The following is a 12,838-nucleotide window of genomic DNA, read 5'->3' on the forward strand; positions in this document are numbered from 1 at the left end:
AGTTAAATTCCCTATCCTTTCACACCATTCCCATTCCCACAGCTCTTCCCATGTCTGAGCTATGGGACCATGAATTTAGACCACCAAAGCCAGAATACAAATTTCCATGCAGTTTTTCATGTCACACTTCTTCACTATTTCCCATTTTTCACTATTTTCCCTTCACTTAAATACACTTTCCTTGACATGGTTAGAAAGCCAGTTAAATTCTCTATCTTTTTACACCATTCCCATTCCCATAACTTATCTTATAACTTAACTATGGGACCATGAACTTAGACCATTAAAACCAGAATACAAATTTCCATGCAGTTTTTCATGTCATACTTCTTCACTTTTTTCCATTTTTAACTATCTTCCCTTCACTTAAATACAGTTTGCTTGGTATGGTTAGAAAGCCAGTTAAATTCCCTATCTTTTTACACCATTCCCATTCCCATAACTTATCTTATAACTTAACTATGGGACCATGAACTTAGACCATCAAAACCAGAATACAAATTTCCATGCAGTTTTTCATGTCACATCTCTTCACTAATTCCCATTTTTCACTATCTTCCCTTCACTTAAATACACTTTGCTTGGTATGGTTAGAAAGCCAGTTAAATTCCTATCTTTTCCACCATTCACATTCCCATATCTTATCTTATAACTTAACTATGGGACCATGAACTTAGACCATCAAAACCAGAATACAAATTTCCATGCAGTTTTTCATGTCACATCTCTTCACTAATTCCCATTTTTCACTATCTTCCCTTCACTTAAATACACTTTGCTTGGTATGGTTAGAAAGCCAGTTAAATTCCCTATCTTTTTACACCATTCCCATTCCCATAACTTATCTTATAACTTAACTATGGGACCATGAACTTAGACCATCAAAACCAGAATACAAATTTCCATGCAGTTTTTCATGTCACATCTCTTCACTAATTCCCATTTTTCACTATCTTCCCTTCACTTAAATACACTTTGCTTGGTATGGTTAGAAAGCCAGTTAAATTCCCTATCTTTTTACACCATTCCCATTCCCATAACTTATCTTATAACTTAACTATGGGACCATGAACTTAGACCACCAAAACCGGACTACAAATTTCCATGCAGGTTTTCATATCACATCTCTTCACTATTTCCCATTTTTCACTATTTTCCCTTCACTTAAATACACTTTGCTTGGTATGGTTAGAAAGCCAATTAAATTCTCTATCTTTTTACACCATTCCCATTTCCATACCTCTTCCCATTTCCGATCTATGGCCCCATGAACTTAGACCATCAAAACCAGAATACAAATTTTCATGCAATTTTTCATGTCACACCTCTTCACTATTTCCCATTTTTTACTATTTTCCCTTCACATAAATACAGTTTGCTTGGTATGGTTAGAAAGCCAATTAAATTTCCTATCTTTTCACACCATTCCCATTCCCATAACTTATCTTATAACTTAACTATGGGACCATGAACTTAGACCATCAAAACCAGAATACAAATTTTCATGCAATTTTTCATGTCACATCTCTTCACTATTCCCCATTTTTCACTATCTTTCCTTCACTTAAATACAGTTTGCTTGGTATGGTTAGAAAGCCAATTAAATTCCCTATCTTTTCACACCATTTCCATTCCCATAACGTATTTTATAACTTAACTATGGGACCATGAACTTAGACCACCAAAACTGGACTACAAATTTCCATGCAGTTTTTCATATCAATTCTCTTCACACCCTTCCCGCACACACACACACATGGACACACGCACACACACGCACACACACCCTTCCCGCACACACACACACATGGACACACGCACACACACGCACACAAACAGAGAAACTCACAAAAAACTAAACATATGTGACTCAATCTCAAATTTTTCCTGTTTCACACTCACAAAATCCCTCTCACTTTGACCCCCTCTCACACCCCTCCCTCTCAACCCCTCTCGCTCCCACTCCACACACGCGTACACACACCCTTCCCGCACACACACACACATGGACACACGCACACACACGCACACAAACAGAGAAATTCACAAAAAAACAAACATATGTGACTCAATCTCAAATTTTTTCCTGTTTCACACTCACAAAATCCCTCTCACTTTGACCCCCTCTCAAACCCCTCCCTCTCGACCCCTCTCGCTCCCACTCCACACACGCGTACACACACCCTCCCCGCACACACACACACATGGACACACGCACACACACGCACACAAACAGAGAAACTCACAAAAAACCAAACATATGTGACTCAATCTCAAATTTTTCCTGTTTCACACTCACAAAATCCCTCTCACTTTGACCCCCTCTCACACCCCTCCCTCTCGACCCCTCTCACTCCCACTCCACACACGCGTACACACACCCTTCCCGCACACACACACACATGGACACACGCACACACACGCACACAAACAGAGAAATTCACAAAAAAACAAACATATGTGACTCAATCTCAAATTTTTTCCTGTTTCACACTCACAAAATCCCTCTCACTTTGACCCCCTCTCACACCCCTCCCTCTCAACCCCTCTCGCTCCCACTCCACACACACATACACACACCCTTCCCGCACACACACACACATGGACACACGCACACACACGCACACAAACAGAGAAATTCACAAAAAACTAAACATATGTGACTCAATCTCAAATTCTTTCCTGTTTCCGCCATTCAGCAAATATGATAGAATAGGGATGTATCATTTTATCCATAATCTTACAATTTACTAGTGAAGGGAGCTTAAGCCTAACAAAATACACGATACCTACTTGTTTTTGTGTTGTGAAAAATGCAACCAGGGCTTATATGGGTTATTTAAGATAGTTTGCTTGGTATGGTTAGAAAGCCAATTAAATTCTCTATCTTATCATACTATTCCTATTCCCATAACTTATCCCATTACTGAGCTATGGGACCATGAATTTAGACCACCAAAACCAGACTACAAATTTCCATGCAGTTTTTCATATCACATCTCTTCACTATTTCCCATTTTTCACTATTTTCCCTTCACTTAAATACACTTTGCTTGGTATGGTTAGAAAGCTAATTAAATTCCCTATCTTTTTATACCATTCCCATTCCCATAACTTCTCCCATTACTGAGCTATGGGACCATGAATTAGGATGACCCAAACCACATTAGAGATTTACATGCAGTTTTTCATGTCACACCTCTTCAGTTTTTCCCCTTTTTCACTATCTTGCCTTCGCTTCAAGATAGTTTGCTTGGTATGGTTAGAAAGCCAATTAAATTCTCTATCTTTCCACACTATTTCCATTCCCATAACTTATCCTATAACTTAACTATGGGACCATGAACTTAGACCATCAAAACCAGAATACAAATTTCCATGCAGTTTTTCATGTCATACTTCTTCACTTTTTTCCATTTTTCACTATCTTCTCTTCACTTTAAGATAGTTTGCTTGCTATGGTTAGAAAGCCAATTAAATTCTCTATCTTATCACACTATTTCCATTCCCATAACTTATCCCATTACTGAGCTATGGGACCATGAACTAGCAAGACCCAATCCAGATTCTGGATATCCATTCAATATTTAATGTCATACCTCCTTTTGTATTCCTAAATTCAAATGGTCATAACTCAGAAACTACAGCTACTATCCGGCTACTATTCGGTGTGCAGGTAGTACCATCCCTCTACTATCCACTGGTGGGGAGATGGAGCGAGTGGGGGGATTAGAGCGAGAGATAGAGCGAGAAAACTAACCCTTTCTCTCCCTCACTTCCATTTTACTCCAACTATTTTTCTCTCAATCTACAAAGTTTAAATGGTCATAACGCAGAAACTACTACTACTATCCGGCTACTATTCTATGTGCAGGTAGTACCATCCCTCTACTATCCACTGGTGGGAGATGGAGCGAGTGGGGGGATTAGAGCGAGAGATAGAGCGACTTATCTAACCCTTTCTCTCTCCCTCGTTTCAGCTCTTCACCGCGAACTCCTCCAGGACCTCGACGGCAGCCTCTCAGACCACTGCCGAAAGTCCTGCCTGGTGTGCTCCCCCCGCCCCCCCCTCCCCCCCCAGCCAGCCCCCCCCTCCCCCCGCCTCCCCTCGGCCTCGCTCAGAGAGAGGGAGAGCGAGAGGGAGCGAGAGAGAGAGAGGGAGGGCGGCAGTGGGCTATCCGGGAAGTTCTCGTCGCTTTCCCTCGCTCTAAAATCCAGGGTGAGTGTGTTAGAGCGAGCGAGAGAGAGAGAGAGAGAGAGAGAGAGAGAGAGAGAGAGAGAGAGAGAGAGAGAGAGAGAGAGAGAGAGAGAGAGAGAGAGAGGGATTTTGTTGTTGTTGTTCTTCTTTCTCCTCCTCTTCCTCCTCCTCCTCCTCCACCTCCTCCTCCTCCTCCTCCTCCTCCTCCTCCTCCTCCTCCTCCTCCTCCTCCTCCACCTCTTCCTCCTCGGGTAACATTCACAATTGGCTTGCGGACTGGCTCTCTGAGCGGAAACAGAGAGTAGTTCTAAACGGTGTTACATCTAACTGGCTCGATGTCAAAAGCGGCGTACCTCAAGGCTCAGTGCTTGGCCCCATGCTCTTCTTAATTTATGTTAATGATATCGATGATGGGCTCACTTGCAAAGTATCAAAATTTGCTGATGACCCAAAAATTGCTAGTCAAGTAACTGCGACACTCAACGAAGAAGCCTTACAGTCAGACCTAGATGGACTTGCACGTTGGGCCAGTCAATGGCAAATGAAATTTAACGTTGACAAATGTAAAGTGTTGCACATCGGAAAAAATAACAATCGCTTCGATGCGTAAGAATGGCCAACAACTTTCTGCAGTAAGTGAAGAAAAGGATCTTGGAATCACTATATCAAGCGATTTAAAGCCCGGTCAGCATTGTTCAGAGGTAGTTAAAACTGAAAACAAATTGCTTGGCTTCATCGGACGAGTCTTTAATAATAAATCGGAAAAAGTAATATTAAAACTGTATAATTCGTTGGTTCGACCCCGTCTAGAGTACTGTGTACAGTTTTGGTCTCCCTACTACAGAAAAGACATAGAAAAGTTGGAACGGGTCCAACGAAGAGTAACAAAGATGATTCCTAGGTTGAGAAATTTGTCATATGAACAAAAGCTTAAAGAAGTAAATTTATTCAGCCTTTCAAACCGAAGAATGCGAGGCGATCTGATAGAAGTGTTTAAAATGTTTAAAGGATACAGTGATATTAATGCGGAAGATTACTTTACAATTGATCGATCAAATAGAACAAGAAGAAATCACAATTTGAAGATAAGTGGTAAAAGATTCTCGTCGCACGAAGCTAAACACTTCTTCTTCAATGGAGTTGTTAATGTTTGGAACTCTCTACCTTGTGATGTCGTTGATAGTACAACAGTTACGGCCTTCAAGAATAGATTAGACAAGTGTTTTGAATCCAACCAGCAACTAAGATATTACTCATTGTCGTAATAACGTTAAGTTCTTTCGAATACTGGTGTCCTTGTCCGCTTTTATCGCCCGGTTAGTGGTAGCAGTAATGGTAGTTCTTTCCTCTTTCCTACATAAATTTCCATGCAGTTTTTCCATGCTGCATGGTTCTTTTTCCTTTCCTGCCAGCCTTGGCTGCAGGGATGGGGGGGTGGGGAGGAGCCTTCGCCTTTGCTGTCCTTCATCTTCCACCTTTGATTAGATAGTTAGTGTAGCTTGTCACAAACAACCTCGTAAGGACCAGCAGTCTGCTGTTGTTTGTTCTTCCTTTGTGTTCCTTTGTGTTCCTCCTCCTCCTCCTCCTCCTCCTCCTCCTCCTCCTCCTTCTTTTTCTTCTTCTACTACTACTACTACTACTACTACTACTACTACTACTACTACTACTACTACTACTACTACTACTACTACTACTACTACTTATAAAACTACCATTCTACTTTACAGTCAGCAGAAGTCAAGGAGAAGCTGGTTGAATACATAACCAACCCAGCTGCTGAAACTACTACTACTACTACTACTACTACTGCTACTACTACTACTACAGCTACTTATAAGGCCAGGCGGCATATAAGTAGCGCCGACAAGGGGAAGCTCTACAGGAATTTAAGTGATGTTTTCAGCATTGAGGATGAGGAGGATGGTAACTATTACTACTTCTACTACTATTTCAAGGCCCTGTAGCTCACTTATGGGGTGGGTTACGGGAATGGGAATGGTATGGGTGGATAGGGAATTTCATGGGCTTTTCAACCATGTAAAGGAAAGTTTGTAAAGGTGGCGGGAAAGTAGTGAAAAGTGGGAAAAAGTAGGGAGGTGTGATGGCAGAATGTGAGATAAAATTCCATGTTCTGGTTTGGGTCATCTGAGTTTATGGCCCCATAGCTCAGTAATGGGGTTGGTTACGGGAATGGGAATGGTATGGGTGGATAGGGAATTTAATTGGCTTTTCAACCATGTAAAGGAAAGTTTGTAAAGATGGCGGGAAATTAGTGAAAAGTTTGAAAAAGTAGGGAGGTGTGAGAGCAAAATGTGAGATAAAATTTCTTGTTCGGGTTTGGGTCATCTAAGTTTATGGCCCCATAGCTCAGTAATGGTATGTGTTACGGGAATGGGAATGGTATGGGTGGATAGGGAATTTAATTGGCTTTTCAACCATGTAAAGGAAAGTTTGTAAAGGTGGCGGGAAAGTAGTGAAAAGTTGGAAAAAGTAGGGAGGTGTGACAGCAAAAAGTGGGGTAAAATTTCTCGTTCTAATTTGGGTCATCTGAGTTTATGGCCCCATAGCTCACTTATGGGGTGGGTTATGGGAATGGGAATGGTATGGGTGGATAGGGAATTTAATTGGCTTTTCAACCATGTAAGGGAAAGTTTGTAAAGGTGGCGGGAAAGTAGTGAAAAGTTGGAAAAAGTAGGGAGATGTGACAGCGAAATGTGAGATAAAATTTCATGTTCTGGTTTGGGTCATCTGAGTTTATGGCCCCATAGCTCAGTAATGGGTTGGGTTATGGGAATGGGAATGGTATGGGTGGATAGGGAATTTCATGGGCTTTTAAACCATATAAAGGAAAGTTTGTAAAGATGGCGGGAAATTAGTGAAAAGTTTGAAAAAGTAGGGAGGTGTGAGAGCAAAATGTGAGATAAAATTCCATGTTCTGGTTTGGGTCATCTGAGTTTATGGCCCCATAGCTCAGTAATGAGATGGGATATGGAGATGGTAATGCTATGAAAAATAGGGAATGTAATTGGCTTTCTAACCATACCAAGCAAATTATCTTAAAGTAAAGGAAAGATGGTAAAAAATAAGAAAATGTGAAGAGGTGTGACATGAAAACTTGCATGGAAATCTGTTGTCAGATTTGGGTCATCTAAGTTCATGGCCCCATAGCTCAGTAATGGGGTGAGTTATGGAAATGGTAATGGTATGGAAAGATAGGAAATGTAATAGGCTTTCTAACCATACCAAGCAAGCTATCTTAAATTAATGAGAAGATTGTGAAAAATAAGAAAATGTGAAGAGATGTGACATGAAAACTTGCATGGAAATCTATTGTCGGGCTTGGGTCACCTAAGTTCATGGCCCCATAGCTCAGTAATGGGGTGGGTTATGGAAATGGGAATAGTATAGAAAGATAGGGAATTTAATGATCTTTCTAACCATATTAAGCAAACTATCTTGAATTATTGTGAAGATAGTGAAAATTAAGAAAAAGTGAAGAGGTGTGACATGAAAACTTGCATGGAAATCTATTTGTCAGATTTGGGTAATTTAAGTTCATAGCCCCATAGCCCAGTAATGGGGTGGGTTATGGAAATAGTAATGGTATGGAAAGATAGAGAAGTTAATAGGCTTTCTAACCATACCAAGCAAGCTATCTTAAATTGATGGGAAAATAGTGAAAATTAAGAAAAAGTGAAGAGGTGACATGAAAACTTGCATGGAAATCTATTTGTCAGATTTGGGTCATCTAAGTTCATAGCCCCATAGCCCAGTAATGGGGTAGGTTATGGAAATGGTAATGGTATGGAAAAATAGAGAATTTAATGGACTTTCTAATCATATCAAGCAAGCTATCTTAAATTGAAGGGAAAATAGTGAAAATTAAGAAAAGGTGAAGAGATGTGACATGAAAACTTGGATGGAAATCTATTTGTCAAGTTTGGGTCACCTAAGTTTATGGCCCCATAGCTCAGTAATGGGGTGGGTTATGGAAATGGTAATGGTATAGAAAGATAGATAATTTAATGGGCTTTCTAACCATACCAAGCAAATTATCATAACGTAAAGGAAAGGAATGGTAATGGTATGGAAAGATAGGGAATTTAATGGGCTTTCTAACCATACCAAGCAAGCTATCTTTTGATGGGATGTGAAAATAAAAAAATGATTAAGCATATATTTACTTCAGTGTGGTTGTTTGAAATCTTACTACTACTACTACAACTACTACTACTACTACTACTACTACTACTACTACTACTACTACTACTACTACTACTACTATTTCCATTGCAGAAGGACCATTCGGCGGAGCGAGGGAGATAGAGCGAGAGGGAGAGTTAGAGCGAGGATTAGAGCGAGTGGACCTGAGGGAGAGATTGAAGCAAGGGGACGTCCTGGCTCACTTCCCCTGCCACCAAGTGAAGGAGAACGGATACCTGCAGAAGAGGTGAGAGACAGCTATCATATTCTGTCCTCCTATCATATACTGTCCTCCTATCATATACTGTCCTCCTATTATATACTGTCCAGATATCATATAATGTCCAGCTATCATATACTGTCCTCCTATCATATACTGTCCTCCTATCATATACTGTCCACCTATCATATACTGTCCTCCTATCATATACTGTCCACCAATCATATACTGTCCAGCTATCATATACTGTCCAGCTATCATATACTGTCCAGCTATCATATACTGTCCTCCTATCATATACTGTCCAGCTATCATATACTGTCCAGCTATCATATACTGTCCTATCATATACTGTCCAGCTATCATATACTGTCCACATATCATATACTGTCCAGCTATCATATACTGTCCAGCTATCATATACTGTCCTCCTATCATATACTGTCCACCTATCATATACTGTCCACCTATCATATACTGTCCTCCTATCATATACTGTCCTCCTATTATATACTGTTCAGCTATCATATACTGTCCAGCTATCATATGCTGTCCACCTATCATATACTGTCCTCCTATCATATACTGTCCAACTGTCCAGCTATCATATACTGTCCAGCTATCATATACTGTCCAGATATCATATACTGTCCAGCTATCATATACTGTCCAGATATCATATACTGTCCAGATATCATATAATGTCCAGCTATCATATACTGTCCACATATCATATACTGTTAAACTTAATCAAAATTTCCGACCCACTCAACTTATTTCCGTCCCTTTTCCAGCACCTTGATCCTGACCCACACCAGCCTCTTAGTAGTAAGGGACGGACCTACTACCACTACTACTACTACTACTACTACTGGTCTACTACTAGCCAACCACTCCCTCAATAGTATCCTTAAGATCACTTCCAAGAAAAGACATCCCGAGTTGATCACATTTAAGTATGGGATTGTAAGTGAGGAGGAGCCCTCTACTACTACTACTACTACTACTACTACTGCTACTACTACTGATGTTGCTGCTACTTCTGCTGCTGGCTCGCTGGTAGTAGTGGATATTGACAGGTTAGTAGTGTTGTTGTTGTTTTATAAGTAAATTTATAAGTAGATTTTTATAAGTAGTTTTTGTAAGTACTCTTTTTATAGGTAGTTTTTTTATTACATGTTTTTTATAAGTAGTTTTGTATATAAGTAGATTTTTATAAGTAGTTTTTTATAAGTAGACTTATAAGTAATTTTTTATAAGTAGATTTTCATAAGTAGTTTTTTATAAGTAGATTTTTAAGTAATTGTTTATAAGTAGATTTTCATAAATAGTTTTTTATAAGTAGATTTTGAAGTAGTTTTTATAAGTAGATTTTGAAATAGTTTTGTATAAGTAGATTTTTTATAAGTAGTTTTTTTACAAGTAGTTTTTTTATAAGTACTGCTTTTATAAGTAGTTTTTTTATAAGTACATTTCTATAAGTAGATTTCTATAAATAGATTTTCATAAGTAGTTTTTGTAAGCAGCTTTTTTATAAGTATTTATAAGTAGTTTAAGTATTTTTATAAGTAGATTTATAAGTAGTTTTTATAAGTATTTTAGAAGTAGATTTTCATAAGTAGTTTTTCATAAGTAGATTTTCATAAGTAGTTTTTTATAAGTAGATTTTTATATGTAGTTTTTTATAAGTAGTTTTACATAAGTAGTTTGTTGTTTTAATAAGTAGATTTACGGACACTAACCTCACTACCCTTTCTACTACTACTACTACTACTACTACTACTACTACTACTACTACTACTACCACTACTTATACTTCACAGGTTCATCATTCCCGGGGCCTCCAAAGCCACCAGACTAATTAAGGATCAAATCTTGCGTCAAATGGAGAGTCAGTAATTATATATATAAGTAACTTTATTATTATTATTATTATTATTATTATTATTATTATTATTGTTGTTATTGTTGTTGTCGTCTGCCATTAAAATATATATTGTTACCAACGGCCTGTTTATATATCGACCTATTGTAGTAGTAGTAGTAGTAGTAGTAGTAGTAGTAGTAGTAGTAGTAGTAGTAGTAGGGGATTAAAGATTAGGAGGAGGAGGAGGAGGGCAAAGAAGAAGAAGAAGAGGAGGAGGAGGAGGAAGGGAAGGAAGAAGAGGAGGAGGAGGAGGAGGGCAAGGTAGAAGAAGAAGAAGAGGAGGAGGAGGAGGGCAAGGAAGAAGAAGAAGAGGAGGAGGGGGAGGAGGAGGAGGGCAAGGAAGAAGAAGAGGAGGAGGAGGAGGAGGAAGGGAAGGAAGAAGAAGAAGAAGAGGAGGAGGAGGAGGAAGGCAAGGAAGAAGAAGAAGAGGAGGAGGAGGAGGAGGAAGGAAGAAGAAGAAGAAGAAGAGGAAGAAGAGAAGGAGGAGGGTCTTAATTTAATGTTACGGAGGTGAGCACTGAGGCAACTACTACAACTGCTATTACGTCATTGTTATTGTTGCCTCTTGGTCCTGGTCTGGGTCTTGGGCGTCGTTTTCAACCCGTCATGTACCCAATCTATCACATTCTCGCTCCCTCCCTACACAGGCTGCACCCCTTTTAGCCCTTGCTCTTGCTCTTGCTGTACATGAGAGGTTTACATAGATGCATCGCCTCTTGGTCCTGGTCTTGGGCGTCGTTTTCAACCCGTCATGTACCCAATCTATCACATTCTCGCTCCCTCCCTACACAGGCTGCACCCCTTCTAGCCCTTGCTCTTGCTCTTGCTGTACATGTGAGGTTTACATAGATTTACATAGATGCATCGCCTCTTGGTCCTGGTCTGGGTCTTGGGCGTCGTTTTCAACCCGTCATGTACCCAATCTATCACATTCTCGCTCCCTCCCTACACAGGCTGCACCCCTTTTAGCCCTTGCTCTTGCTGTACATGTGAGGTTTACATAGATTTACATAGATGCACCGCCTCTTGGTCCTGGTCTGGGTCTTGGGCGTCGTTTTCAACCCGTCATGTACCCAATCTATCACATTCTCGCTCCCTCCCTACACAGGCTGCACCCCTTCTAGCCCTTGCTCTTGCTCTTGCTGTACATGTGAGGTTTACATAGATTTACATAGATGCACCGCCTCTTGGTCCTGGTCTGGGTCTCGGGCGTCGTTTTCAGCCCGTCATGTACCCAATCTATCACATTCTCGCTCCCTCCCTACACAGGCTGCACCCCTTCTAGCCCTTGCTCTTGCTCTTGCTGTACATGAGAGGTTTACATAGATTTACATAGATGCATCGCCTCTTGGTCCTGGTCTGGGTCTTGGGCGTCGTTTTCAACCCGTCATGTACCCAATCTATCACATTCTCGCTCCCTCCCTACACAGGCTGCACCCCTTTTAGCCCTTGCTCTTGCTCTTGCTGTACATGAGAGGTTTACATAGATTTACATAGACACACATAGACCACACAGACCCCATATGATCCAGACTATAGGAGAGAGAGAGAGAGAGAGAGAGAGAGAGAGAGAGAGAGAGAGAGAGAGAGAGGCGTCAAAACAAACCCCAAAAATACCTAAAAATTGGACTTTATTAATAATTCTAAAAAAAAACTTGAGCAGGAGGTTACAGTAGTTACATCCAACACGTAATTACATAGATGCAGAGGCATATATAGATGGACAGGCCTAATGCTAACAGTAGTAGTAGTAGTAGTAATAGTAGTAGTAGTAGTAGTAGTAATAGTAGTTATAATAGTACTTCTTCTTCTTCTTCTTCTTCTTCTTCTTCTTCTTCGTGTGTGTGTGTGTGTGTGTGTGTGTGTGTGTGTTCAAAATAGTACAAATATACCTCATCAGACCTTACTATCCATAGACTATCATATACTATTCATACATAAGGCTATCCGTCTGAGAGGCAGAGTCCTTTATAAAAACAGGAATACCAGGAGAGTGGATTAGGGTAGAGAGATGTGGATAGCGCGGATCGAAAGAGGAATGATGGACCTCTAAGTGGATGCAAGGAGGTGGAGGAACGATGAGGGAAAAGTGGAGAAAAGTGGACCTAAAGTGGATGCAAAATTTCTGACTTGGCTAACGGAGGGAGGTGGAGATAGCCACATACCTTGATAAAAGTGGATATAACAGGAGAGTGGATAAGGTTAGAGGGATGTGGATAGCGTGGATTGAAAGAGGAAGGATGAGGCTATAAGTGGATGGAAGGAGGTGGAGGAACGATGAAGGAAAAGT

General features: G+C 40.3%; 1 protein-coding gene across 6 annotated transcripts in view; it reads left to right on the forward strand.

Moving 5' to 3' along the window:
- Positions 1-12,416, forward strand: part of LOC126991213 (TBC1 domain family member 23-like) — a 28,978-nt gene extending 16,562 nt beyond the window's left edge. Inside the window, exons 11-17 of one of the 6 annotated variants that reach the window (XM_050849989.1) lie at positions 3,981-4,219; positions 5,926-6,121; positions 8,495-8,648; positions 9,416-9,700; positions 10,445-11,242; positions 11,388-11,703; positions 11,865-12,416. In XM_050849989.1, coding sequence (XP_050705946.1) covers positions 3,981-4,219; positions 5,926-6,121; positions 8,495-8,648; positions 9,416-9,700; positions 10,445-10,520 — 950 coding nt within the window. In that variant the 3' untranslated portion in view covers positions 10,521-11,242; positions 11,388-11,703; positions 11,865-12,416. The remainder of the gene's footprint in view (positions 1-3,980; positions 4,220-5,925; positions 6,122-8,494; positions 8,649-9,415; positions 9,701-10,444; positions 11,243-11,387; positions 11,704-11,864) is intronic. The other 5 variants (XM_050849991.1, XM_050849990.1, XM_050849993.1 and 2 more) reach the window with 5 other exon arrangements.
- Positions 12,417-12,838: the final 422 nt, after the last annotated feature.

The sequence above is a fragment of the Eriocheir sinensis genome, unplaced genomic scaffold (genome assembly GCF_024679095.1).
Source record: "Eriocheir sinensis breed Jianghai 21 unplaced genomic scaffold, ASM2467909v1 Scaffold252, whole genome shotgun sequence".
NCBI lineage: Eukaryota > Metazoa > Arthropoda > Malacostraca > Decapoda > Varunidae > Eriocheir > Eriocheir sinensis.